The following is a 25,488-nucleotide window of genomic DNA, read 5'->3' on the forward strand; positions in this document are numbered from 1 at the left end:
AAAAAAAAAAAAAAATTGATGGCATTTTCGTAAATTATATGAACTTGTGGGGTGAATAGGGCAAAACCAATTTTCAAAAAAAAAGGAGGTTAGTTTTGTGTTTGACTTTAAGTTATAGGTCAATTCTGCAAAAAGCCCAACTTTTATCGATAATATTAATACTCGTGCATATATTTAATATAAATAAGAAATAATTGTACGAAAAGACATCATCATCAACAAAAACCATCTTCAGTTACACAAAAAAAAATTGGACAATATTTAGAAATTTCGAAGGTTCCGGTTCAAACTTACATGACTATTAGTGTTGTTGTAATATTTAAATTTGTGTAATAGTTATCTCTTCATGTAATTATTTTAAAAAAAAATTGTTAAGTTTCTTTTGTATATTTTTTGTTATCTAAATCTAGTTTTAAATAATTTAAATCTTATTTTAAATTTGTATTTAATTTTATGTCTAAACTTAAATTTTGTAAACAAAACTTAAATATTTATGAGATATCATTTTTATAAGGATTAAAACAATAAAAAAGAAAATATTTATGAATCATAAATGTGATGTGTAATTGTAAGGACCAAAATGCAAATAAAAAGATGAAATTTCAAATTTGAAGTTTTGAATAGTGAAATTTCAAATATAGAGTTTCACTCCTTAAAACTTCAAATTTGAAGTTTTGAAATTCCTTTTTGGAGAGCAAAAAACTTCATATTTGAAGTTATAGAGTGTCTTTTGAAGATGTTTTAAGAACTATGTATAATCATTTTCTCTTTAGCATTGTAACTAGAAGACATCAACATTTTGACTCTGACGGGTTCCATTCTTCCCAACTATCTCAATGACTTGGAACACCAGTGTTTTTGTTAATGTATTGGTTAACTCGAATTTCTCATATTTAAAATATAGTAAAATTTAATTTTCACATTTTTTTTTCTTATAAAAGTTGTGTTTGATGATTACATGTAAATTAAAATAGAGAAAACCCTAAAACAAAATAAAATTCTAGAAAACTGAAGATAATGCAGTTAAATATACGATCTTCTTTTTTAAAAAAAAAAGAATATTTAATTTCGTATTAAATATACGATCTTGTGCATAAATCCTATTAAGCATGTAACCTGTTATTGTAAAGCGATCTTAGCTTGATGAGAACATGATTAATAGGATTTAGCTGTTGGGATCAATGAGCTCAAGAACAACACACTCCCAACCTCATAACTCTCTCAAGCAATGAAAGAAAGACAGAACAAAAGTGACACACATGATTAACCGAGTTCATGCCCTCATGATGAGTAATAACCCTACGTCTCGAGGTGTGGATTCTCAGCAGTTCACTATCTCTCTTCTTCTGTTACAATGAATCAAGAATCTTGAATAATCACTCTCTTGCTCACTTTGAAGAGATGGGTTAACCACATATGATAGAGTTTGTTACACACATTAAGTTGATACCAAACTACCATAAACCATGAGCTAACAACTTTTCTGAACCGGATAAACCGTCCTCTTCAAATTTTGACAACTCAATTGACATAACCAGTCTCGGTTTAAGCCTAACCGGATTGATTCTCATCACAAAAGCTACATTAATTAGCTCTGTGAAAACAGACCAGAAATGAGTTTGTATTGGGCCTCTCACTCTATATATACAACATAGGCCCAATAGGCTTTGGGCTTCCACTGGGCATTGAAGCTAATAACGCACCGTTTTAGTTTGTTTATTCTCTTAATAGATTAAAAAAAAAAACAATAATCAGTCGACTTGAATTTGATTCTCCGGCGAACTCTCCGAACCTCCGTGTAATCCCTGAGAACGAGTCATTATCGATTTAGGGTTTAGGTGTTATGGAGAGCCAGGACTCGGACGAGCCGATGCAGAAGAAGCCTCATCTTCTGGACTCCGTCTCTCCGACCGCCACGGCCCCTAACTCTTCGCCGTCTCATCCCGTCGCTAAAAGTGTAATTCTTTCCCTCTGAGAATTTGTAACGAATGATTATTTCACTTGAAAGCTTTGGCCTTTGATTGAATTAAAGACTGTTCACTTCTAGGTTGATGCGACGGTTCTACAGTTACAGAATCAGAAGCTTGTGCAGCAGTTAGACCTGCAGAAGAAACGTATGTACGATGTTGAGACTAAGATTCATGAGTTGCATCTCAATCAAAGCTCTTATGATGACCAGCTTATCTCTGTTAACCGGCTCTGGAACCAGGTCAGAGACTAATTGCATCGTTTAATGATTTAATTTAGAGGTTCTGTGGTTGTTAAATTAATGGATTTTGATGGTTTTTAGTTGGTAGATGATCTGGTCTTGCTTGGAGTTCGAGCTGGAGCCAATCAAGAGGCTCTTAAATACTTGGACATTGCAGATAAAAAGCGAGGTATTATTAATAAGAGCCCTCTCTCTCTCTCTCTCTATTTTTCTTAAGTATAAGCATAGATGATTAAGTATATGTCTTGTTTTTTTCTAGGTTCAGTTCCGCCATGTGCTGCTGACGAAATGTTTCTGTGTAGACTTCTTGAAGTAGATTCCATAGGTGCTAGTAATAGTGATGAGGTAGTGAGAAAGGTTGAAGAAGCTCTTTCTCTACGTCATTCCTCTACAGTAGAGTTGATGGGAGTCTTTGAAAACACCATTGCTACTCAGAGGACTAAAGCTGAAAGCATATCACAGAATTTACAGGCTGTGAAATCTGCAGAAGGTTGGTCGGTTGGTGTGTTAATTATCAGTTCGTTTTGTTTTTAGTGGCTAATAGAAAATTCACATACTATTTTTATTTTTCCAGACGCCACTGTTCAGTTGTCTAACATTAACGATTTAATGAAAGAGGAGGCCAGAAACTTGCGTGAGATGATTGACGCTTTAAATGCGAGGCACAAAGAACAGACTGAGCAGATTCAAGCGTATGTAAGCAGCCATTCAACAGATCAATCCGAGCTTAAACACCTCAAAGGTCAAACATAATTCTAGAAAACATGAGAAAATCAGCTCTTTGTTTGTACAAGCGTGGCACATTTTTTTTTGCTAGTTCTTCTCTGAGTGTGGAATAACTTTGGTTATTAAAGGTGAACTGGAAGAGATCAAGGCTGAGCTTGAAGAGAATAGACGAAAATTGATAAACCTGAAAATGCAAAAGGATGCAGCATGTGAAGGTCATGTAACATCATCACCAGCAGTAGCTAATGGAAGCGTTTCTCCTGAGAAGCCTGTAGATAAAACGAAGTTGCGTGAATTGAAGGACTCAATTGATGAAATAAAGGTAACTAGCTCGCTCTTTGCTATAGTAGTTCGTATTATCTTTCTTTTCCTTCCCAATTTGTAAGCTCAGTAGTGTTTTTAATGATCACTCTAGATAGTGGCAGAAGGTCGTCTCTCTGAGCTCCAAGCTGCACAAGAGTATAATCTTTCCTTGTCAAGACAGTGTGAAGATATTGAGGTATATTCACAGTATTTGGATAAAGATATTTCGAAGAGTAATAGTTGCAGTTGACAGTGACATGTTTTGCTTGATGGATGTAGAATGAACTAAAGGATGACCAGTATATATACTCGTCTAGACTGTATAACTTGATCAAAGAGCAACTTCATCACTGGAACGATGATGTGGATCGGTATAAACTTTTATCCGAGGCCGCTCAGGTCAGCTTCTTATTTAATCTGCGTGTGTTTCTCTCCCTCGTATGTGAGTGAGTTTTCATGCAGATCCTTGTCTAACCCTTGGTTCAGGCTGAAAGGTCCTTTGTAATGAGACGAGAGAAGGACCTAAATCAAAGGGAAGAATCCCTAGAGGCAGCTAAACAGAAGATAACTACTGTTGGTTCTCGAATTGAAGTGCTGGAACAGAAGCTGCAGAGTTGTATAGTTGAAAAGAATGGATTGGAGCTTGAAACAGAAGAAGCTATCCAAGACTCTGGTGATGGTCACTCCATTTCAGTACTCATTGCATTTTGTAACGTTTTAAATTTCTGCTCTTTGAAAAATATTTTCATGTTCCAGAGCGGCAAGATATTAAAAGAGAGTTTATTACAATGGCATCAACGTTGTCTAAAGAGATGGAAATGATGGAAGCGCAGTTGAAACGGTGGAAGAACACCGCACATGATGCTCTTGACCTGCGTCAACAAGCTCAGTCGCTGAGAGTTTCGTTAAGTAACAAGGTTTGCACGCAAAAGACTATTCAGTAACTGCATGATTTATCATTAGGAACAGCTTTACTCAAATAGTAATGTGGCATAAGTGTTATTTTCTATGACTTGAGTGGTGGGTGATAAGATGAGGAGAAGTGATAAGATTTTTTTATGTAACGTTAGTCGGTATAACATTGAAATACAAATGTGTAAGTTCGTTCACTTGTATTGGACTAATAAAGTGGACTGTCCCCTGAAATATTGATTTTCTCATGCTAACAAAGGCAGACGAACAGAAGGGTTTAGAGGATAAATGTGCTGAACAGATGGCGGAAATTAAATCTCTCAAGGCTCTAGTAAGTTTTCTTTATGTCCTTAAAACCATCTACTCGCATTTTTCATTACCATGTTTTTTTACTCTATTTGCATTCCCCTTAGGCCATAATGACTTCTTCTTATGGAATCCATCTTATGAGGCACTTAATTCTTCAGCATGCTTAGTGTTTTTATCTTCAGCAATCTGTAAGTGTCTCAATGGTCTATTGTAACATTGCAGATTGAAAAACTGTTGAAAGAGAAGTTAGAGTTGCAAAATCTAGCAAGCATATATACTCGTGAGTGTAATGATGAAAGGTAAGGGACTATTTGTATTGTTATCCAGTGACTTTTCCCTTTTTTTTTTTTTTTGCTGAAAATATGAAATTCGAGATTTCCAGTTTCAGAGGATTAGCAGAAATCAAGGAATCACAACGGAAAGCTCAGGCTCAGGCTGAGGAGCTGAAAAACGCTTTAGATGAACACTTTCTTGAGTTGAGAGTGAAAGCAGCTAATGAGACTGAAACTGCTTGCCAAGAACGACTTGCGACCGCAAAGGCTGAAATCGCTGAATTGAGGACTCAGTTAGATATTTCTGAGAGGTATGCTCTCTCATGTTACTACATCCAAGTTCAGGCAGCTTATCCTTTGTCACCTCTATGGACTATAATGATACTGTTTTCTAATATTCAGGGAGGTTTTGGAACTTAAGGAAGGTATCAAAGTTAAAGAGCAGGAGGCAGAGGCTTTGATTGCTGAAATGGAGGTGCTCTACAATCATCCTTATGCTCCTTCTTTCTCATTTTGGTGCTCTAAAAGTACAAAATGCTTATACTTAATCATCAAAACTTTGTTTTTCTAGACTGTTGGTCAAGCCTATGAAGACATGCAAACACAGAACCAACATTTGTTGCAGCAGGTGGCTGAGCGTGATGATTATAATATCAAGGTTGGTTTTATTGCTACGACAACATTTTGTCTTACCTTTGCTTAGCCTTTTGAACCCTTCAGTTTAAAATTATTTATTTGATCTATGACACAGCTTGTTTCCGAGAGTGTCAAGACAAAGCATGCTTACAACACACACTTATCTGAGAAGCAAGTAATGGAAAAGCAGCTCCAAAATGTTAATGCATCAGTAGAGACTCTAAAAGCAAGGATTGCACATAGTGAGGAACAGGTGGTTAGAAGCTTTCTCTTGTATAGTTGTTGCGACTCTCCCAAAACAGCTCTTTTACTAATGGTCTAACGTTCACAGATGAAAGGCTGTTTCGCTGAGGCTTATAAACTAATTCAAGAAGATCGTCACCTCGTTCTCAGTCTCGAAACCGCCAAGTGGGAATTAGCTGATGCTGAAAAGGAGTTCAGGTGGATCAAATCGGCTGTTTCTTCATCCGAAAAGGAATATGAACAGATCAGCAGGAGGACAGACGAAATCAAACTGGAATTGGATGATGAAAGGTGGACATGGAAACAGATCTCTTTTTGAACTCAATAACTAGATATCGGCAGACTGGCTGTAATTTCTATCTACTGAACAGGAGTGAGAAGAAGAAGCTTGAGGAAGAGCTGATGGAGTTGAACAAGGAGCTTGAAGAGTTGGGTTCTGAGAGTGTAGAAGCTGCAACACTCAGACTCCAGGAAGAAGTTAAAAATTGCAAAAACATCCTCAAGTGTGGCGTTTGTTTTGATCGGCCTAAAGAGGTAATCACTCTCATAACAATTCTATATCTCATCATCACAGCAGACATAATGATCTGATTGTCCTCTCTTATCACTATCATAATCATCATCAGTATTTAATATCACACAAACAAATATTTGTGCAGGTGGTAATCATGAAATGTTTTCATCTCTTCTGCAAGCAATGCATCCAACGAAGCTTAGAGATCCGACACCGGAAATGTCCAGGCTGTGGCACCGCCTTTGGCCAGAGTGACGTCCGAGTTGTCAAAATGTAAAACAGACAAGAGAGACACATGGTGTTAGTACATAACACACTTAACTACTTAAGGTCCACAATCTCATCTTTTACCTGCCACTCTTCAATAATATATTGTATGGGAAATGGTGGCCTCTTCTGTGGATGTGTTGGTTAAGATATAACCACCAAATCTCTGTGTTTCCAGCTAAGTCGGTGATGAGAAGTTAGGTGTGGCATCTTTATGGAGAGAGTGTAGTTTTTAAGTATTTTGACAGTAGTGTGTTTTTTTTTGTGTTGCCTCCATTTATGCCTTCGTTTAATGACATGGGGACCGACAAAGACATCACAAATAGGCCAGAGCAGTAAGATAATATTGCATCTTTGCAATTTGCAGTGAAACTTCTCATGCTTTGTTGTGGAATTGCTTGATTCCCAGTTATAGCTTGCGACTTGTGAATGAGTAGTCTGTATTTTTCCTAAGATCTATAAAGAATTATGTGAAAAGTTTATCACTAATTGGTGAAATCTTTAATAAAAAAATCAACAAAATGAATATAATTGATTTAGCTAAATGATGCTTGTGAGCTATCTATTGTTTGGTAGGAGTACCTAATAATCTGGTGACATTTAAAGGCTTTTAATTACACGTGAATATGGTCTAACCTCTTATCTACAATAATCATTAGTAGTGTACTTTCTTCTGATTATGAAATGTTGGTATTAGTCAATTACGGTTTTACTTGATAATACGACTACCTAATTGGCTAATGGTTACACATCATCTACATAGATGTCGATAGTATCATTCATAGTATTAGAGATTGAACTTCTTTAGTAGGGGTTATTGGTTGTTATATTTTAATGGATTTAAAAATCCAAACTAAATCTAGTGTTGCTTGTTATGTGATTTTCAAATTTGTATTAAAATCAGGTGTTATTGATTTAATGATTCATAAATTCTATATCAAATCAAGTGTTATTCAATCGTACGAATTTACTAATATATTTTATTTTATAATGGGTTTGAATGGATTTGTTTGTATTTTTTAGTTAAAAATACAAAGACTCAAATCCGAGGAAAAACCTCCGTATTTGTATATTTTACTTGGATTTATAAATACTGATTTATAAATCAATCAAAATATATATTTTACTGTATCAATAAACACATTGGACTAGTGGTTTGTATTAGTATCACCGTTCACGTGTATTTACAATCAATAAAACCTTATGTAATCACATAAAATTACAATCAATAGAATATATGTTAATCTTGTTTTCAGTTCTCGTGAGCAATCAATAGAAATTTTTTGAAAACAAAATTATAGTTTAAAGATTAGAATGCTTATATCAATCTTGTTTTCAGGCTTCTCGTGAAGAATCTGAAAGACAAGACAAACCCCAACAAAACTGTTAAATTCGTTTTGTTTGGTTACTGCTAATCACATGCATATGTAACTGAGTGTTTTGAAACTCGAATCTTACGTTCATATTTAGATTAAACAAAGGACAAACAAACAAATGAAACTAAGTAAACGGGCAAATAAACACATTAATGTCACAGCCATTGTGCTAACTAAATCTGCTTGGAAAAAAAACATGTATTGGGATAAAAATAAAGTGTCTTGGTATACATTTGTGTATATGATCGACGTAATTTTATTAAAAAGGATAACATTTTATGAGTTTCAAATATTATTTCATGTACAGTATATTACAAGCCATATTTTTGGATAATCGGAGATTCTCTCCCATGTTTTGATAATCCAAGAAATGTAACCATTTTCTCTCGTATATTGAAGGTGAGATTCACCGAAATAAGTTAATTTCTTCTATCCGCGCAACTATTCGCAATAACTAATTTAAAATTTTGAAAGGTTTATAGTGGAAAAAATACAAAATATTTTATATGATTATCGTCGGACGGTAACAGTCCCTCAAAAGAAAGGTTGGTTTTTATCTTACGTTAATTTTTCATCAAATATACCATTTACTTACGTTAATACCATAACCGAGCACTATCCATGTGAATCTAATCATAGATATCTCAACTAATTTTTCAAGCTCTTTATCATTTTATAGTCATATAGGGAAACATGTACATATATCTTACCTCAATTATTATGAGGACTTTAGGAAGAAAGTTACATACTGGCCGAAAATAGAAACTGAGCTAGGAGTCAAGATCCCTACAAAGCGAAGTTTTAGTTCAGTCGGTAAAAACATCTTTTCGTTTTACAAATACGTATGCAAGAATGATAACACAAGGTTAGAAAGAAAAGAACTAAATTTTGAGATCTGTCACGTATGTTATCAGTGCCTGATCCAAAAAATTAAAAATTATAGGCTTAATATCCGTAAACTAACACAAAGAAGAAAGAAAAAGAATATCAGCAACTTGAAAACATACTAATCAAAATATTCATCGTAATAAGTGTCATTTTAGATTTTTTATATTTTTTCAAAATAAATACTCCTTCCGTTTTTTAATATAAGTTATTTTAGAATTGTGCACATAGATTAAGAAATCATTAATTTTTTATATTTTTTAAACGAAAACATCATTAATTATTTACCTAACCACAAATCAACCAATAATAAAATAGAAGGTATATTATCATTGGTCATATAACATTAAGTGTTAATAAATTTTACATAGAAAATCGAAAACGTCATATAATTTGGAACATAAAATTACTCTAAAACAACTTATATAAAAAAACCGGAGGGGGTATCATTCTACAATTTCAATGTAATGTTGTTAATCATACATTTAAGAGGGATATATTAATCTACTATACAATTTTCTTAATCTTCATAAAATATGTTGACACTATAATGAAACGGATGAGGTATATTAGAGCTAGGAAAGGACAATAATTGGAGTTGTTTGAAATTCATAACCACATGCATGCAAATTGCAGAGTTCCTAGGGCTTGACTACCATTAATGACTCTCATAAATTGTAGGCTTGTCATTTCGCCATCTAACTTTAAAAATTATGATTGGATTATTCAAATAGAATAATATGATTGAAATTATTGAATAGTGGTAATAGAAGAAGTTATACAACTATTGTATAGCAATTACTTCTTCTATATACTAATTGAATAGTGATTGGATTATTCAAATAGAATAATATGACTGAGGATCCAAAATCACTATTCGAATACTATATATGTAGAAGAATTTTTTTTTGCCAAAGTATATAGAAGAAGTTATACAACTTTTGTATAGCAGTTTTCTTATTAAAACTTCAATCGCTCTATGTTTTAGGTGTATTTGATATTCGGAAACATACCAAGTTATATAGTTAATGCGTGAAACATATCTAAGGGTTGTATGAATATGACATTTGATGTAGTTGTTGCCTTGTTTGTCCATTTTTGAAAAATTACATACATCCTCAAATAGTCAGTTAACGTAGATGAAGAGATTCTATGCCATCATATAATTAATCTTTTTGCATGTATATTGACCCACATGTACTGTGGATTAACAACTTTAGAAATTCACATTATTTAATAAGAATAACTATCACGGTAAAATAGTTGTTCCCCTGGAAAATATCACAATACTGGAATATATTTTTTTGGCTGGAAATAAATTGTGTCACTGAAGCCAAACTAACTAACAAACAAAATACTAGCTATTTTTTCAGAAAAAAAAATTCCGCTTTCTTGATTTAATTAAGTTTCAACTGATGATGTTTTTTTATTAGTTATCTCTCCAATGAATTTGTTGATTCTTTTGAAAAGTTGTCGTAAGCCATAATTAATCAACACTCCTACAATATACTACTATATAATATTACACGTTTAAAAATTATTTATCTTGACACAACTATAAATGTGAAAATGTAATAAATTCTCATCACCCAACCAATACATTGACACTTAGATAGTATGTATGTGTATATATATATATATACACACGATCACACCATTCTATCTAGCTAAAAAGTGACGACCAATCAACAGATATATATATATCTATATATAGAGAAAGAGAGATCATAAAAGATCACAACATCGAACCATGGAGAAATCAACTAGAACCCTAATGATCATAACCATCGTGATAACCTCCATGTTGGTAGGGTTTGGAAGCTCAGATCTGGATCAAGACAGAGAAGAGTGTACGGACCAGTTGATAGCACTCTCACCATGTCTCCCATACGTGGGAGGAAACGCAAAGGCTCCAACAAAAGATTGTTGTGGTGGTTTTGATCAGGTTATAACAAAGAGTGAGAAGTGTGTTTGCATATTGGTCAAAGACAAAGATGATCCTAATCTTGGCCTCAAGTTTAACGCAACACTAGCTGCTCATATCCCCACCCTTTGTCATATTACAGCTCCTAACATCACCAAGTGTATTTGTAAGTCTCATTCTCTTCTTTTTTTTTTTTTTTTTTTAAATTTGATTTTGGAGATGATGTACGTATACTAAGCAGGTGATTCCTAGTACAATGGACAGTCTTATTTCAGTTATTAGTTCTTTGAAGTATTCTTCGTTTTAGTTTAGTTGTTTTCTTTTTGTGGAATGTTCCTTTCTCATATACTAAACTGCAAGTTTTTTTATTCTTCTTTCCCTTATTAGTTTAGTTGTTATACCATATGGAAATGAAAGTAGTTCTAGTATCTACAGCTTATTTTTTTTTATCAAAAAAATAAAAATAATATATATATATATATATATATATAAGCCGTAGATACTAGAACTTTTAGTCTGTTTTAATTATTAGTCTTTATTTTGGAGATCACATACAATTATTAATGTGTGATTTTATAATATTTTAGATTGTTAAATAGTACTGTATTATTATTATTTCTTCAGTTGTTATTATACGGTATGGAACGACAATTGATGGTGTTTAATGATATATATTTGCTTCTTTGTTTACTGAATCACGAATTTTTATTTATTTTAAACTTGTTTGCATTTGATTTTATGGGAAAGCGCTTCTGCATTTATCTCCAAACTCGACACTGGCTAAAGAGTTTGAGAGTTTAGGAAGGATTGAATATGAAGGAAAGACCAACTCCACATCTCCTTCACATAATGTTAAAGGTAACTAAAATCAATTAAATCTGCTCAAGTAATTAGTCCATCTCTTTTAAGTTAATCTAATCAACATTACTATCTAATTAAGCACACCATTGAGCTAATCCCATGATCAATAATTCAATACATATGAATCAATAAAGATGGTGTGCTTAATTACTGCTTATCAAATATACTGACTCTGTAAATGTTTTTCTTTGTGTATGTATATAAAGATGGGACTGGAGGAGGAAAAGCTGAACAAGTGAAGAGTACTGGAGAGAAGAAGAGTTGGTTGGCTGTTGAGCTTTTAATATTTGCTCTCTTCTCTCATCTTCTCTTCATTATCCCTTCTTTCACATCTTCCTCCTTTATTTAATGTTACGTTCTTCTGCTTTAATTTATGTTATATAGTTACATCTAAATTTATATATGCATGTGCATGCATATGATTTATGCATGTAAGTGAGTGCAAACTTGTAATGGGTATTGAGATTTTAATAACGAAAGCGTAGCTTTTAATCTTGTTGCTACTTGCTCTTGTGTACGCTAGTGCTTTTTTGTTTCCACAAAAGTGCATTCTTGTATGAGACATAACAAATGTAGCAAGTTAAGATCATTTAGTAAATCGTAATGTTGTTAGTAAGGTGTTGTCAAAAACACAAGGTGTTAGTATGCTAATTTTTGTTTATAAATCATAGCTTTTAAAATAACGTTAGCATGAATCACTTAGCCTAGTCTAGTTTTCTCATGTAAATATAGAAAAAAAAAACGAATGATCACTAAAACTACGGTTCAGTGTCAGTGACAAGGCCCAGACCCGTCCCACCATAACCAACAAGCTTCACCAGCAGCCCGTGGGCTTGAAGAAACTAAAGTAAATATTATGAACAATAATATCTTAATGCAACTAAGAAAATAGAGTAAAACAAAAAAACATCAAAAATTATGTTCAAACAAATCCAAAGAGGAAAAAGTGTTTCACCTCCCACATAGCAATCCATAATCTATATTCTCTAAAGTAAAGATTCAAAAATATGTAAAACAACAGCTTAGAACAAAGTATGTATTGAAGAAAAAATAAAGTATGTATATTGAAGTATTTTTCACCATATTCACTCTTCAAAATTCACATTAATTGATTGAAGAAAAAATTGCATCTGCTCCATGATAAAAATTAGCATCCTTCTCTATATTATCTTATATATAAATGTTCACAAGTTTCAAATCTAATAAACAATTGTAACTGAAAAATAATATCCAAAGTTTTTTTTTTAATGACTGCTATATTGATTCAAAACATGGACAAAATTGATGAAAGGTCGTCATTAAGAAATTATAAGTTATTGTGATAATAAGAGAGAAGAAGATCACAAGATATAAGAATTTTCTATGGTAGTAATAATTATTTTTAGAAAAAAGTATCCAATTACTCACAAAAACTGATTTCTAATGGATCATTCTTCTGGTGTCCAAACTATTCTTTATTGAAAATCAAAATGTCACTAGCAGTAACATTTTTTAAAGAAAATGGCCAAAATATCATATATCATTAACAAATCCATGCCAAAAAAAAACATAAACCAAACTTTACAAAAACTAATAATGGTTAAACTATATCTGATTAAACCGCCAACTCCAAAAAACTTTCACACATTTATGAAAACATTTATATATGAAATTGCTTAGAATAGATTGTTCTTGTATGCTTTGAAAATAAAACTAATTTATAATGGATCATTTCTAGTGTCCAAACTATTATTTATGCAAAATTAAAATATCACTAGCAATTAACTTTTTAATGCAAAAAGGCCAAAATATATACCATTAACTAAACCATATAAAAACATAAAAGCAAACTTCACAAAAACTAATAATGGTTAAACTATATCTGATTAAACCACCAACTCCAAAACACTTTTACACATAATGAAAATATTTAGATATGAAATTGACTTAGATTTAGATTTGTTATTGTATGCTTTAAAAATAAAATTCAACTTTCCACATATACTATCAGGGAGCTTTTTTCTTTGGTAAACTATACTATCAGTTTTCTCCGTTCAGATACAGATCATGTTATTGTTTCCAGATGAACTTTGCGAGAAAAGTCTTGAGATTTACAAATCCACAGAATACAAAATGTCAACAAACAAAAAAAAAGCTATAACAATTGCTAAAACACCATTTAAATACCACCTTCCTATAAATACTAACAAAGATTAACAACACCAGAAGAGAAGGCCATGGCTATTCTTACTCTCTCTCATCTCTTATATGACTGTTAAGACCATACATGAGCTCTTGTATAACACTTATTGAGCATTCGTCTTCTCTTCTTGGAAGCTCAATGTGGTTGGTTTCTTCTCAACACTCTGGCTCCATGGTTGAGTTTTCTTTAATGTCATGCTTGAAGCACTTGACAATGCACAATATGACTTTTCACAGCTCTCCCTGCAATACTAGACCATATATTACCGAGAATGCCCTTTGACTGTCCTTTCACCGCAATGTTCTCCCATACCCTAGAATTGTTCTTATCAGGATTCGAGACATCAACCAGACTCATGCTCATATTGTTCCTGATTATACAAAGCTTATTGTTCAACGGAACAAGAGCCGCAGCTTCAAGAGCCTTCGAGTTCCCCAAGTGAACTTTACTGTCCATGAACTTGTTCCACGAGTCCGTGGACTCATCAAACACCCTTAGCTTGCACCCGTCCCTACAATCCAATCCATAAAGCCGACCGTTTAAAGAAGTACACGGGTTTCGCCAACCAGTAACCATCCCATCACTGACCGGGCTCCACGAGTTACTCTCAGGGTCATAAGCCTCACTCATGACCTGCTGGTGAGACCCAAGACCCTTGAGAAACCACTTCTTGTCATAAACCACACCGATAAGAGGCACCATCGCTGTGCTCATATCAGCGACAAAACTCCACCTGTTCTTGTTCGGATCATAAACCTCAGCCGACCGTAGCGTCCTCTGGATCCCTTCACACTCTCCACCCGCTACATACAAGCAGTTGTTTATAACACAACACCCAAAGAAGTGCCGCTTCCTTAGCATATCAGGTGCTCTATGCCACTTGTTTGTCCTAGCGTTATAGAAGATAACCCTCCTCATTGATCCTCTCAACGGATCCTTACCTCCAAACAAGTAAAGATGACACCCGCTTAAGACAGCGCAACCAAACCCAACAGCTTCCGAATACTCTCTAGGAACAGGCGGAAGCGGCTGAGGATACTGAGAGACAGGATCAAACGTGTTCCAAGAGATCTTCCCATCACGGTCTCGTTTGAAAACATAAACCCATTCTTCAGACATCTTGAGTAACTTCCTCTGAGAGTAGAAGAAGTTACCGGAGGCAAGCCTGTACCATCTCTTACAGACGAGCCTGAGTTTCCTATGGTCTGAGCGAGGGACACGGATGAGGCAAGCGACGGCTAGGTCGTCAGGGAGGCCGGGGAGAAGCGGAGGTTGGATTCTTGTTCTCTCACGCTTAGAGTTCTTGCTGCGGCGGTGAGCGTTGGGGTTGATGTCGGGTTGGATACAGAGCTTTGAGCCAGGAACGAACTTTCTCGCTTCTACAACGGTCTTGAGACCTGAGTCTACTCTGCAGTAGCAAGAAACAGAGTCCACCTGAAAAAAAAGATTCCAATTTTTTTTCAGATATCAAGTAAAGGAGCAAACTTTCTGTAAAAGGAAGCGTTTTTGTTAAGGAAGACTATTGAATTTAGCTAGGGTTTTCTAAAAAAGGAAAGAAATTGAAGCATAGAATGTCAGAGCAAGTTTCCCAAAATGGAAACTAGTGGAGGAGGAGAGGGAGCTTTACCAATGGAGCTTGAAGGCGAAAGCCTCGTGACCCATTTGGGGATTGGCGTTGAGAAGATAGATCCATTCAGAAGACGAAGCTCATAAGAGACACAGATCTTCGAAAAGTTACGAACTTTCAGGCCGATCGAAGAATCCGATGAGAGCCCTAACGGTCAAATCTCTCACTGTACATGGGATGGGAGGAAGAAGGTGCGGCTGAGACGAAGCAAAACGTGAGCTTTACCTTCTTCCACTTCGCTCTCTCTCTCTCTCTACACGGTAAAATGGGACTGGTGGGTCTCTCTCTCTCTCTACACTTTCTCTCTCTCTCTCTCGCTTGACGCTTTTTAACAATTCTCAGGAAACATAAGTACAGCGTAGGTATTTAATACTATTATTAATGCTACATTACTAGTATTAGTCTTAGAGGTTTTTTAGTGATTTTGGTAATTACAGAAAGAATCTAGAGTTTATTGAATGAATGAATGCATGATTAAATATTCCATTATAGACCTTTCAAAATATTATAGCCAGTGAATTAATAGTCAACAAAGGTGTAAGATTTGTTGGGTTTTAGTCAACCATGTGTAAGGTTCAACATTAAATTCTAACACATTTTCCACTCAGGATTTCAAAACGTGAAGAAAGGTTTATTTATCAGTAAGTCGGCAAAAAAAAATTGAAATTCTAATTAGAAATTATAGTTTAACCTATTCGTATACTAGTCAAGTATGTACAATTCTAGTAAAAAGGTTAAAAATGTACAAGTTAAAACCGTTGCACTAAGAAAAAAGTTGGAATCTGTCAGGTGTATTTAAATATAAAGGTTTGGACAACAAATTACGCTAATTGATGCCTTACGAATGGTATGTTTGGACTACATTGCATCTGTCGACCTTTTGTATTAAATTTTATTAAAATACATTAAATTATACGGCAATTGTTCAACCACTTCATCAAAAACTATTTAAAGGAAGGGGACGATTTTGTCATATGGGAATGGGACACTCGTGAATATTTAGAATACAAAAACCATAATTTTCAAATATTAATTAAAAATTTCTAATAATTGAGGTGTATAAGGGTATTTATCAAAATGTTGCTCATTTTCAAGAAGGTACAAAGAGATAAGAGCCAAACATCATATGAAATATTTTTTTTAAAAGTAAATATGACAGACTCTTTTGAGTATTTGAGACCATACGTTATATGCATGCAAATAGACTCACAAGCATACAAACAAGATATCATTGTTCATACATCCAGAAAAGTCATAGCCAAGTACAATACAGCTAATATAAATGCTAGTATGGTTAACCTACCAAAACTGGCATTGTTATTCACATTTAGCTAAACCAAACTTTACGTAGAACAGAAACATCATTATGTTATTTAAGGAGTGATTTATGATTGAGGTTACTTTGAGCTTAACAAATAAATGAAAAATTATAGAAATAGAAAGAAATAAAATGATGAGTTCAAGCACACAAGAATGCATGTCAATAGACCAATGATGGCAACTGGCAAGAGAGTGATGACTTAATAAGAGATGATTTTTCAACACCACTTTAATTATATGTTTTATACAAATGATTAAAAGTACATTTTGACAATATTTCATAAACATAATGGTAGTTAGTAGTTATGATAAATAAATGTGTATCTTATATTGAGAAAAAACCTTACCCATGATATAATGTCTTCCCCTAATTAAGTTCACTTTTTAATCATAGTCATGGCTTGCCTAACTAAATCTTTGACAATGACATCCTACTTAACCCTTAAGAAAACAAACTGATTTGGTATGCCATACATACATTTTCCTTTGTCCTTGATAATATACTTTCTTCTAAAACAAAATTCACAAAACATTAAGCTAAAGTCATAATAGATAAATTGTATAAGAATCAAACTGTCACTGACTATGATTAATACATTGATTACTGAAGACTAAAGTACAGATATACACATACATCATATCATTTTCATATGATGTATATGTAAGATAGACATGGACTACTAAAGACTAATGTACACACGCATCCAGTATATTAATTTCATATGATGTATGTAAGATACCAGATGTATCTATTCTTATTTACATATATCTTTTGTATACAAAGTTATGTACATCTATTTTCAGGCTTACAACACTCAAGTGAGAGCTTCCCAGGATATGACGGGAAGACAAACCAGTGTCTCTCTTGAAAGTGTCAAGACCCATCCTTCAAGGGCTTAAACGCAGCCAAAACAACAGCTACTTTGCACACAAGAAACCCCAAAGTCCCCACCAGAATGTCTCTTGGAGTGACTGCGAATGCAGTGGGACTGTAGCCTCTGACAGCTAAAACCAACAATCCTATGGCCAATGCGAGACTCAAAACAGGAATCTTGACTCTTCCGCTGAGGATTTGACTGGAGTTTTCGGATGAGGAAGAAGATCCTGGTGCTTGGAGTTCATCTACTGATCTCTGTAGGAGCAACAAGTAGAGAAACCCAACTGTTCCACCAAAGAAGAAAGCAACGGCGGAATTTCCACCTAGAGAGAAGGAAACGAGAGAGCTTCCGAGAAGGATGAGAAGTGCATCATAGAGAAGCAGAGAGAGTTTCAAGTTTGCGTATTCTTCCATGCTTTCCTCGTTGGAAACGACTGTACGGTCAAGATTAGGAGCTGAAGGCGAAGAGATTTGATCGGAGTCAGTGAGTTCGGTGATACGAGAAGGTCTGAGTTCCACCATTGACAGGTCACTGCTCTCTCCAAGCAAGATCTCATCCGCTTCAAAATCATAACGGTAACAGTAGGCTTCTTTTACATTGGTCTCTCCAGGAACAGGTCCTTTAACCACCCACAAGCTCACTCCTCCAACTCTCCATTGTCCTAAACATGAAAACAGAACAGCAAATGACTCATCTGTGAAAGCCAACTAAAACAACTTCCAAGTGAAAAGAAGCTAACCAGACTCAAGACTGATCCAAAAAGCTCTGATTTTACTCAGTTCCGGCCCTTGAAACGTGAACTCATCAACGGAGCCTCTCTGAAACTTGAAGCTTTCATCATTGCTTGACAAAGTTGCAGGTATTGTCTGTAAAACCGAATCACCCTTGTCGTCTATCAAGCATAAAAGAACTCTAGCATTCATGTCGCTGATCCCTGAGCCGAACACGTTACTTGTCTGCAGCTTCACCTTATAAAGAGAGCGAGATTCTCTTACAGTGAATGATGGATTTGCAGTAGAAACTTTCACTTCTTCTGCTGGTAAGAGACGCAAAGGTCTTGCATAGCTCTGGTAATCTAAAACCACCAAACCTTTCGATTAAAGAGTGGAAACAGAACCAAAAGTAACATCTTTGAACATTCTACTGATCGATTGAGAGGGGAAAGATAGTGAATTTGAATAGGAGAGATGATGTTACCTTGATAATCGGATGTTTTCGAGCAGATTGAACCGGATTGAGAACGACGAATTCGACAGGAAAGGTTTCTCCTTTTAAGAAATTGAGATGATGGGTTTATCGTTAACCTCGCGAAAGATAAAGGGTTAAGGAAAATTGATTCCGTCGCCATTAGAATTGCAGCAACTCTCGCGGTAGAAGAAGAAGAAGAGAGACGCCGCACGGCACATAGAAAATGCAGACCAGAGAAGCTTCCACGAGAGGGAAAAAAAAACATTTTTTTTTTGTGAGAGGCATTGAAACTTCTGGCCGAGACAGAGTCTTTGTCCGGAGCTGAAGACGCAGAATAAAACCCGAGTCTTTGGGAGTTTCCCAAGTCTAGGCTGCAGTTTAAGAGTTTGTTTTGATTTGTTTCAATTTTAGGAAGTCATGGAGTTCTTTACGTTGGTTTGTTATCTATTTCTTTAAAAACCTGTAAGCTTCGGCATTTGATCAATAAGAAAGTATTCAGTTCATTTTCTAACGTGTTGCAAGCTCGTGTGAGAAACAAATAGAGAGTTCAAAATGAGTGACAAGATGAGAAAGTTCTTTAAAAAGAAAAAAACTGCAAATGGCATAGTAAATGAAAGCGCTCCAAAGAACTCCAAACGTAACAGTGTTTAAGCAAATGCAAAATGAGTTTCCAGAGACACAGAGATAAACTTCAAAAGAACCAAAACAAGACACAGAGATAAACTTCAAAGGAACCAAAACAATACACAGAGATAAACTTCAAACAATACACAGAGAGAGAGAGAGAGAGAGAGAGAGAGAGAGAGAGAGAGAGATCACCCCAAATGGCATCATTAACTTTGAGCTTGGCTGCCTCCGAAGAAGCCTGTTAGGCCTTGTCGCTATAACCAGTAACGCACTAAAAACGACAAAAGCATTAAGCAGTTCAGAGCATGAGAAAAGAAAATCCATTTTTGAAAACAAATAAGAGAGGGAAGAGGAGAAATTACCTTTTCGGCATGAAGAAGATAAGAAGCGGGTTTTGGTTGCTTCGTCCTCCATTCCACACTTCCAATCCATTCTTACCATATAAAATACATAAGTAAATTTAGAATTTGCTTTGAATTTTTTTTGATAAAATTTTGAACAATTATTGACAACTTAATATTTAGATTTTAAACTTTTCATTGAATGTTTTTAAAATTATTAATTACTAGAGCTATTAAACATGCCACAAATTTTTTATTGTTATAATTGATTTAAAAAATTTGTTATAAAGAAATACAAATGATCAAAAATAATATGAGTATAAAATATTTTTTAACAGATGTCAATATTAAAAATGTACTATATATCTATGTTAATATCATTTAAACATAATTTTATACCATATAAAATAGAGAAAAATGTTTGTATGGATTAATAAAAATTAGTTTAAGTATTTGTATCAATTTAATTATATACGTAATATTTACTAAATTTTTAATTATTCAATATATATTTATTATTTTATAATATGTAAAAAATATATAATACTTAAAAATAATTTATATATAATATTAATTCTGCGCAAGACACGGATCTTAACCTAGTCAAATATTAAAAGACTAAAGAGCAAAAGAAAAGAGAAAGAGAGACATATTGTTCACTTGGGTACTTAAGAACTTATTTTGGGCCGATACTGGGTTTGTAAAACTATATTGGAATGATTTATTAATTGTTTTTAGCCTAATTTAAAGCATGGTACCAAGTGTTTGACTTCAGGCCCAAGGACCCAAACGTGGCCAGGAGCAATTTAGGATTGAGGGTAAAGTTTTTTTTTAACAGTGGAAAGAGACGCTTGTTGAACAAGCAATGTATGGTGGAAGGCTAAAAACTTCCGAATACAAAACACAAATAGAAACAAAAGACGACAAAGCATCAGAAGATACTTAAAATGATAAGAACATAACATCAGCAGAGGACAAAAGCCTGAAACCAGGCAAACTCGCACTCCTCTGAACCAGTGATCATCTGGTCTCGGCCTCTGCATTAAGGCGCTCCTGCAACCAACGAGGGCCTCCACGGGCAATATAGGATATTAGGATGCCACCCGATTCCCCTTAATAACACTCTGTGCAATCTCCAATGCTGGTTGGTTCCTACTCTCCATAACATGAACACATTGCCACCCATCAAGGTATAGTAACAACTCATGAATAGAGTATACAAGCCCTTGAACTAATGTGTATCTCTGAGGGTATAACATAGCTTCTCAGACCAGTAGATAATGAGATTCCAAGATAACCCCACACTGACGAGTTGAAACCATACTCTCCACTGCAAACTTTAAACCCAACAGCTCCGCTTCCATTTGGGACTGAACACCAGAGAATGAACTTCGACTATGCATGATCGTCATCCCATTATGGTCCCTCAATATCCACGACGCTCCATTATAACCATTCGGTCTTTCCCACGCAATACCAACATTGCATTTAAGAGAGCCAACCGGGGGAGGAGACCATTTCAGAGGAGTTGTGAGCCTACCCGAGCGATTGTCTGACTCCACCCTCTCAGTAGTATTAACCGCAAACCAAATGCTAGCCTCCTCTAGAGCTTTGGATAGGATTGAGACAGGACTTGTTTGTGTTCTCGCAAAGATCAACTCATTTCGCCCTTTACAAATCTGCCACAGGATCCAAATGAAGCTATTGTTCTGTGCCTCATTCCCCTTTTTATCATTGACGATCAATAAGTGATATATATTAAGGAAAACAGAGCTTCTCGAAAAGCCCCCCTGAGGAAGCTTGATAGTTGATCTCGCCCATACCTCCTGAGCTACAGGACAGTGGAAGAGCAGGTGGCAGATGGACTCCGTTGCAGACGCGCAAACAGCACAAGTAGTATCCAACTGAATTCCTCTAGACCTGAGTGTACCTTTAACAGCAAGAGCGCCAGCTAACACCTTCCAGAGAAAGTGCTTGAGCTTCGAAGGAACTTTGATTTTCCAGATGCTACTCCATAGCTTCTTCTCAATAGGAGGCAAACCCTGCTGTGGTTGATCAATGTTTTGTAGAGTCTCTATAAACCGGTAGCCACTCTGTGAGGAATAAGACCCGTCCTTCGTTAATCCCCATTTGTAATAATCTTCAACGCAATGGTTGGGTCTGATTTTAAGAATCAACTCTGCATCCTCCACAGTAAAAGTACGTCTAACCAGAGATTCATCCCATCTATGAGTACCAGGAATAAACAAATCCGCGATAGTGAGATTCAGATCAATCACGCTATCTTCTCGATACATATGAAACTTAGGAACAGAGTTTAGAATCCATTTTTCTGACCAGATGTTTGTATCACGACCGTTGCCTACTGCCCTGACCAAGCCTTCTTTTAACAATTCTCTCCCATGCAACAAACTTCTCCACGCGAAAGATGGGCGCGAACCAATACTGCACTCCAAGAATGAACCATTTTGGAAATAACGACTCTTGAGCACTCTCGCGACTCCAAGCCTGTTTACCCAAAAGAGCCTGATTGAACTTCTCAATGTCGTGAAAACCCAGAACACCTTCTTCCTTTCTTTTACAGAGCTTAGACCACGCGACCCATGAGATCTTTCTCTTGTTTTCACCACTGCTCCACCAGAATTCGGACATGGCACTAGTAAGCTTAGCACACAAGTCTTTAGGAAGTTTAAAGACTGACATCCCATATATCGGTAGTGCCAAGCATATTGATTTCAAAAGAACTTCTTTACCTCCATGTGAGAGCGACTTAGCAAACCAGCCATGCATCCTGGACTTGAGTCTTTCACGTATGAAGTCCAACAGGTCCCGTTTCGAGCCTTTGAAACATTCTGGAAGTCCAAGATAGGTGCCTTCCCCACCTTCTTTCTCAATACCCAACACACCTTTGACTTCCAGTTTTGCTTCGTCACTAACTTGAGAACCAAAAATAATAGATGATTTTTGAGTATTTATAATCTGACCTGATGCATCCCCATAAAGTTTTAAGCAATTCCTCAGTTCCATACTATCAGCCTGGTTTGCACGACAAAGCATCAGACTATCATCAGCGAACAACAAGTGATGCACTACAGGACCACCCACCCCCAAACTGATGCCATGAATATTCCCTTGCTCAGCCAAAAGATTCATCTTATTGACTAGAGCTTCAGCACAGAGAATGAAGAGAAGTGGAGATAAGGGGTCCCCTTGGCGAATGCCACGTTCAGGTCTGATAAACCCATGTTGTCTCCCATTCAGCAAAATCGTGAAAGAGACTGTAGAAATGCAAGCCATCACTCAATTGATTCACACCCTTGCAAAGCCCATCCTCTCTAGTAATGTCTCCACAAAGCTCCACTCAATTCGATCGTAGGCTTTTGACATGTCAGTTTTCACAGCCATATAGTCTGATGAGATTGAGCTGGAGGTCCTACGTCCATGCACCATCTCATGAGCTACTATCACATTATCAGTAATCAAACGCCCACTCACGAAAGCACCTTGTGTGTCTGATATAACCGAAATATGTGGGCTCCACTAAACCATAAAATTCGGTTTCAAAAGTCAAGAAATAAAGACTGATCTTGGAGGGGTTTTTGCAATGTTCGCGGTCCCACCGAAACGTGGCAATCCACGATTGATTTACTTTTTAATTTTTTTTAGACAAAAAAAAATTCAAACGTTTTACCGTCAATCATGCTCTAAATCTTGCGTAAGTAAATACTAATTTAGTAAACACACAACAAAATAACTGGTTCAGAGACTTGACCATCAGCTTGAAAGGATTCGAGATTTTGAATTATTGAAGTTTAGCACAATCCTCTTTCCTTTTTTTTATGAACAATCCTCTTTCCTTAAGTTTAGATATATGTGGATCTTATAATTGACTCTACATTATCTCGAAATCACCGAATTAAACAAGATGTCTTTTGTCATTGTAAAGTTAATGTACTCTTAATGCATGTTATTGAAGTAGAACGATCATTAGTACAAAAGACGGTCCTTTAAATTTTTCAAAGCTAACTTAATTTATACTTGTTGATATCTTGCATTCATTAGTGTGTACGTCTTCTATGGTAAATTAAAAGTATATTTTAAGTAAGTGGAAAAAAAAAGAGTTGATATGTATGCATGTGGCGGACTCACTTGGACAACGTTGGGTTCAATTGATACCCCTAAAATTTGAAATAAATTGTATTTTGCTTAAAGGTATCTTGATTTCTAAAAGAAAAATGGTGAAAAAATAATGTTGAACCTATAAAATTTAAGATTAAATTTCTCTATGACCCCAGTTAGGAACGATTCTAGGTCCGCAATAATGGGCGGGTTGGTCTATTTGGGCATGTCTTTTTACCGGACAGTTTTGGTCAATATCTAAATAGGACCATGTCCAAATAAGATCACACAAAAAAAATCATATCAGTTGAGTTATCCATGGGATCCAGACGTCTATTTAGTATAAATAACAATTTTTATTGTAAAAGATGGAAATATACTAAATTTCGTATATATTATAGACTTAAACTTTATTATTTTGCAATTTGAATTTTTATGAGAAATTTTGATTCTGAGATTTTTGTGATTTTGATGAAAAATATGACTTTCGGTTTCCGGAAAACGTGATTTTGCGGTTTTAACCAAGAAAATGTAATTTTAACGGAAAATTGCGATTTTGCAGTTTTGGCGGAAAAACACGATTTCATGGTTCTAATGGAGAAAATATAATTTTTACAGGAAAATATGATTTTTCGGTTTTGGCCAAAACTCAATTTTATCATTTTGGTAAGACAAATGAAATTTGTAATTTTTTGCTTAATTTTCTAAACTTAGATATTTTAGCTATTTGGACGGTTCAATATCCAGATGGTCTTGTCCGATTTTATCCAAGAGCCAATTGGATTTGTCCATTTAAACCTATTTAAATTTAGTCTATGTGTCCATATTAACCCATAATAATTTGGATACGCGCATGGACAATCCACCCATTTTACATCCCTACATGTATGTATGTTATCGAAATATATTAATTGAAAAGTTGGTAAAATGAATCTTAACAATTTTAACCAAAAAACGTTTTATATATTAACATTTTTTTTGTCAACTTATATATTAACATATATTTCTACAAAAAAATAGATTCCATCACTGACTGCTTATGCTACTAGCCAACTATGCATGTATTATACTATAGTACTTAACGATGTTGATTACACAATTACCGTATTTTAATTATTCCAATGTTTAAATATGGTATACGTATCCACAACGTTTGCATCTGTTTGAAAAGACAACACATGGTTCAGGTTTAAGATTTATTATAATTGATGGTATTTAATTATCTAATAATGATCACCAAAAGGTATGTACCTTTCTCTCATGCATGCAAATCTATATTATAATAGATCAGTTTTTGCTCAATCCTCAGCGCGCCACGTCATCGTTTTGTGGGCTCCACTTTTAAAAAATGTAAAAAAGTGTCAAGCCCATAGCTCGAACCCGGGTTATTGAGATATAAACACCAACATTTATACCACTAAGCTAACTGATACCTTTGTACATTGATGGCCGAACCTAATATATATTTATGAAGGTCGGAAGCCATTGCTTCTTCGGCTTCCTCTGAGGGTCGGACCTACAAGTGTGTTATGGGTTTCATTTTTAAATGGGATTCATCACGTTATATGAAAAAAGCTTATGTTTGCAATAATTATGGTTTTCCTATATTGTAAACTGTTGTAGTTTAATATGGGTTCTTTTCATCATTGTCTCAAACAAGTATGAGTTACATAGTTGCGCCGTGTGTATGTTCGTAATCTATTTTTTCACCGGTGAACTCTTCATGTCTCCATCTTAAATCGCTTGATCATAAATGTTCCTGATTTGTA

The 25,488-nt window shown here is 35.0% G+C and overlaps 4 protein-coding genes across 5 annotated transcripts; 2 read left to right on the top strand and 2 right to left on the bottom strand.

Annotated features, from left to right (window-relative positions):
* Positions 1-1,742: 1,742 nt before the first annotated feature.
* LOC106335939 (E3 ubiquitin-protein ligase BRE1-like 2) lies at positions 1,743-6,785 on the top strand. Of its 2 annotated transcripts, none has more exons than XM_013774625.1 (19): positions 1,743-1,957; positions 2,048-2,209; positions 2,291-2,378; positions 2,469-2,699; positions 2,784-2,951; positions 3,064-3,257; positions 3,351-3,434; positions 3,518-3,637; positions 3,725-3,911; positions 3,995-4,155; positions 4,410-4,481; positions 4,682-4,758; positions 4,842-5,042; positions 5,134-5,206; positions 5,303-5,389; positions 5,483-5,620; positions 5,699-5,901; positions 5,982-6,144; positions 6,270-6,785. In XM_013774625.1, exons 1-19 carry the CDS (start codon positions 1,844-1,846, stop codon positions 6,399-6,401), a joined length of 2,655 nt encoding a protein of 884 aa, XP_013630079.1. In that variant the 5' UTR covers positions 1,743-1,843; the 3' UTR covers positions 6,402-6,785. The 2 variants fall into 2 exon arrangements, with proteins under 2 accessions (XP_013630079.1, XP_013630080.1); XM_013774626.1 differs by having other exon boundaries at positions 4,848-5,042.
* Positions 6,786-10,304: 3,519 nt separating this feature from the next.
* Positions 10,305-11,946, top strand: LOC106329372 (protein YLS3-like). The gene is made up of 3 exons (XM_013768014.1): positions 10,305-10,742; positions 11,324-11,434; positions 11,644-11,946. The coding sequence occupies exons 1-3, from the start codon at positions 10,403-10,405 to the stop codon at positions 11,784-11,786; spliced, it is 594 nt and encodes a 197-aa protein (XP_013623468.1). The 5' UTR covers positions 10,305-10,402; the 3' UTR covers positions 11,787-11,946.
* A 1,559-nt stretch (positions 11,947-13,505) lies between these two features.
* LOC106336035 (F-box/kelch-repeat protein At1g55270-like) lies at positions 13,506-15,553 on the bottom strand. Its single transcript, XM_013774747.1, has 2 exons — positions 15,247-15,553; positions 13,506-15,053 (listed from the first exon to the last, which is right to left on the bottom strand). The coding sequence occupies exons 1-2, from the start codon at positions 15,310-15,312 to the stop codon at positions 13,812-13,814; spliced, it is 1,308 nt and encodes a 435-aa protein (XP_013630201.1). The 5' UTR covers positions 15,313-15,553; the 3' UTR covers positions 13,506-13,811.
* A 1,706-nt stretch (positions 15,554-17,259) lies between these two features.
* On the bottom strand, positions 17,260-18,895 carry LOC106329025. Its single transcript, XM_013767588.1, has 3 exons — positions 18,642-18,895; positions 18,184-18,519; positions 17,260-18,105 (listed from the first exon to the last, which is right to left on the bottom strand). Exons 1-3 carry the CDS (start codon positions 18,790-18,792, stop codon positions 17,441-17,443), a joined length of 1,152 nt encoding a protein of 383 aa, XP_013623042.1. The 5' UTR covers positions 18,793-18,895; the 3' UTR covers positions 17,260-17,440.
* Positions 18,896-25,488: the final 6,593 nt, after the last annotated feature.

This window comes from Brassica oleracea, chromosome C3 (genome assembly GCF_000695525.1).
Source record: "Brassica oleracea var. oleracea cultivar TO1000 chromosome C3, BOL, whole genome shotgun sequence".
Lineage (NCBI taxonomy): Eukaryota > Viridiplantae > Streptophyta > Magnoliopsida > Brassicales > Brassicaceae > Brassica > Brassica oleracea.

Bases quoted from the DNA above. Each gene is read 5' to 3' on its own strand.
- LOC106335939 (XM_013774625.1), top strand. From the start codon at position 1,844: ATGGAGAGCCAGGACTCGGACGAGCCGATGCAGAAGAAGCCTCATCTT. The intron at 2,952-3,063 runs GTCAAACATAAT...TGGTTATTAAAG, and splicing joins CGAGCTTAAACACCTCAAAG to GTGAACTGGAAGAGATCAAG. The intron at 3,435-3,517 runs GTATATTCACAG...TGATGGATGTAG, and splicing joins GACAGTGTGAAGATATTGAG to AATGAACTAAAGGATGACCA.
- LOC106329372 (XM_013768014.1), top strand. From the start codon at position 10,403: ATGGAGAAATCAACTAGAACCCTAATGATCATAACCATCGTGATAACC. The intron at 10,743-11,323 runs GTAAGTCTCATT...TTTATGGGAAAG, and splicing joins TAACATCACCAAGTGTATTT to CGCTTCTGCATTTATCTCCA. The intron at 11,435-11,643 runs GTAACTAAAATC...ATGTATATAAAG, and splicing joins TCCTTCACATAATGTTAAAG to ATGGGACTGGAGGAGGAAAA.
- LOC106336035 (XM_013774747.1), bottom strand. From the start codon at position 15,312: ATGGATCTATCTTCTCAACGCCAATCCCCAAATGGGTCACGAGGCTTT. The intron at 15,054-15,246 runs GTAAAGCTCCCT...CTTTTTTTTCAG, and splicing joins TTCGCCTTCAAGCTCCATTG to GTGGACTCTGTTTCTTGCTA.
- LOC106329025 (XM_013767588.1), bottom strand. From the start codon at position 18,792: ATGGCGACGGAATCAATTTTCCTTAACCCTTTATCTTTCGCGAGGTTA. The intron at 18,520-18,641 runs GTAACATCATCT...TGGTGGTTTTAG, and splicing joins GAAAACATCCGATTATCAAG to ATTACCAGAGCTATGCAAGA. The intron at 18,106-18,183 runs GTTAGCTTCTTT...TTTCATGTTTAG, and splicing joins TTGGATCAGTCTTGAGTCTG to GACAATGGAGAGTTGGAGGA.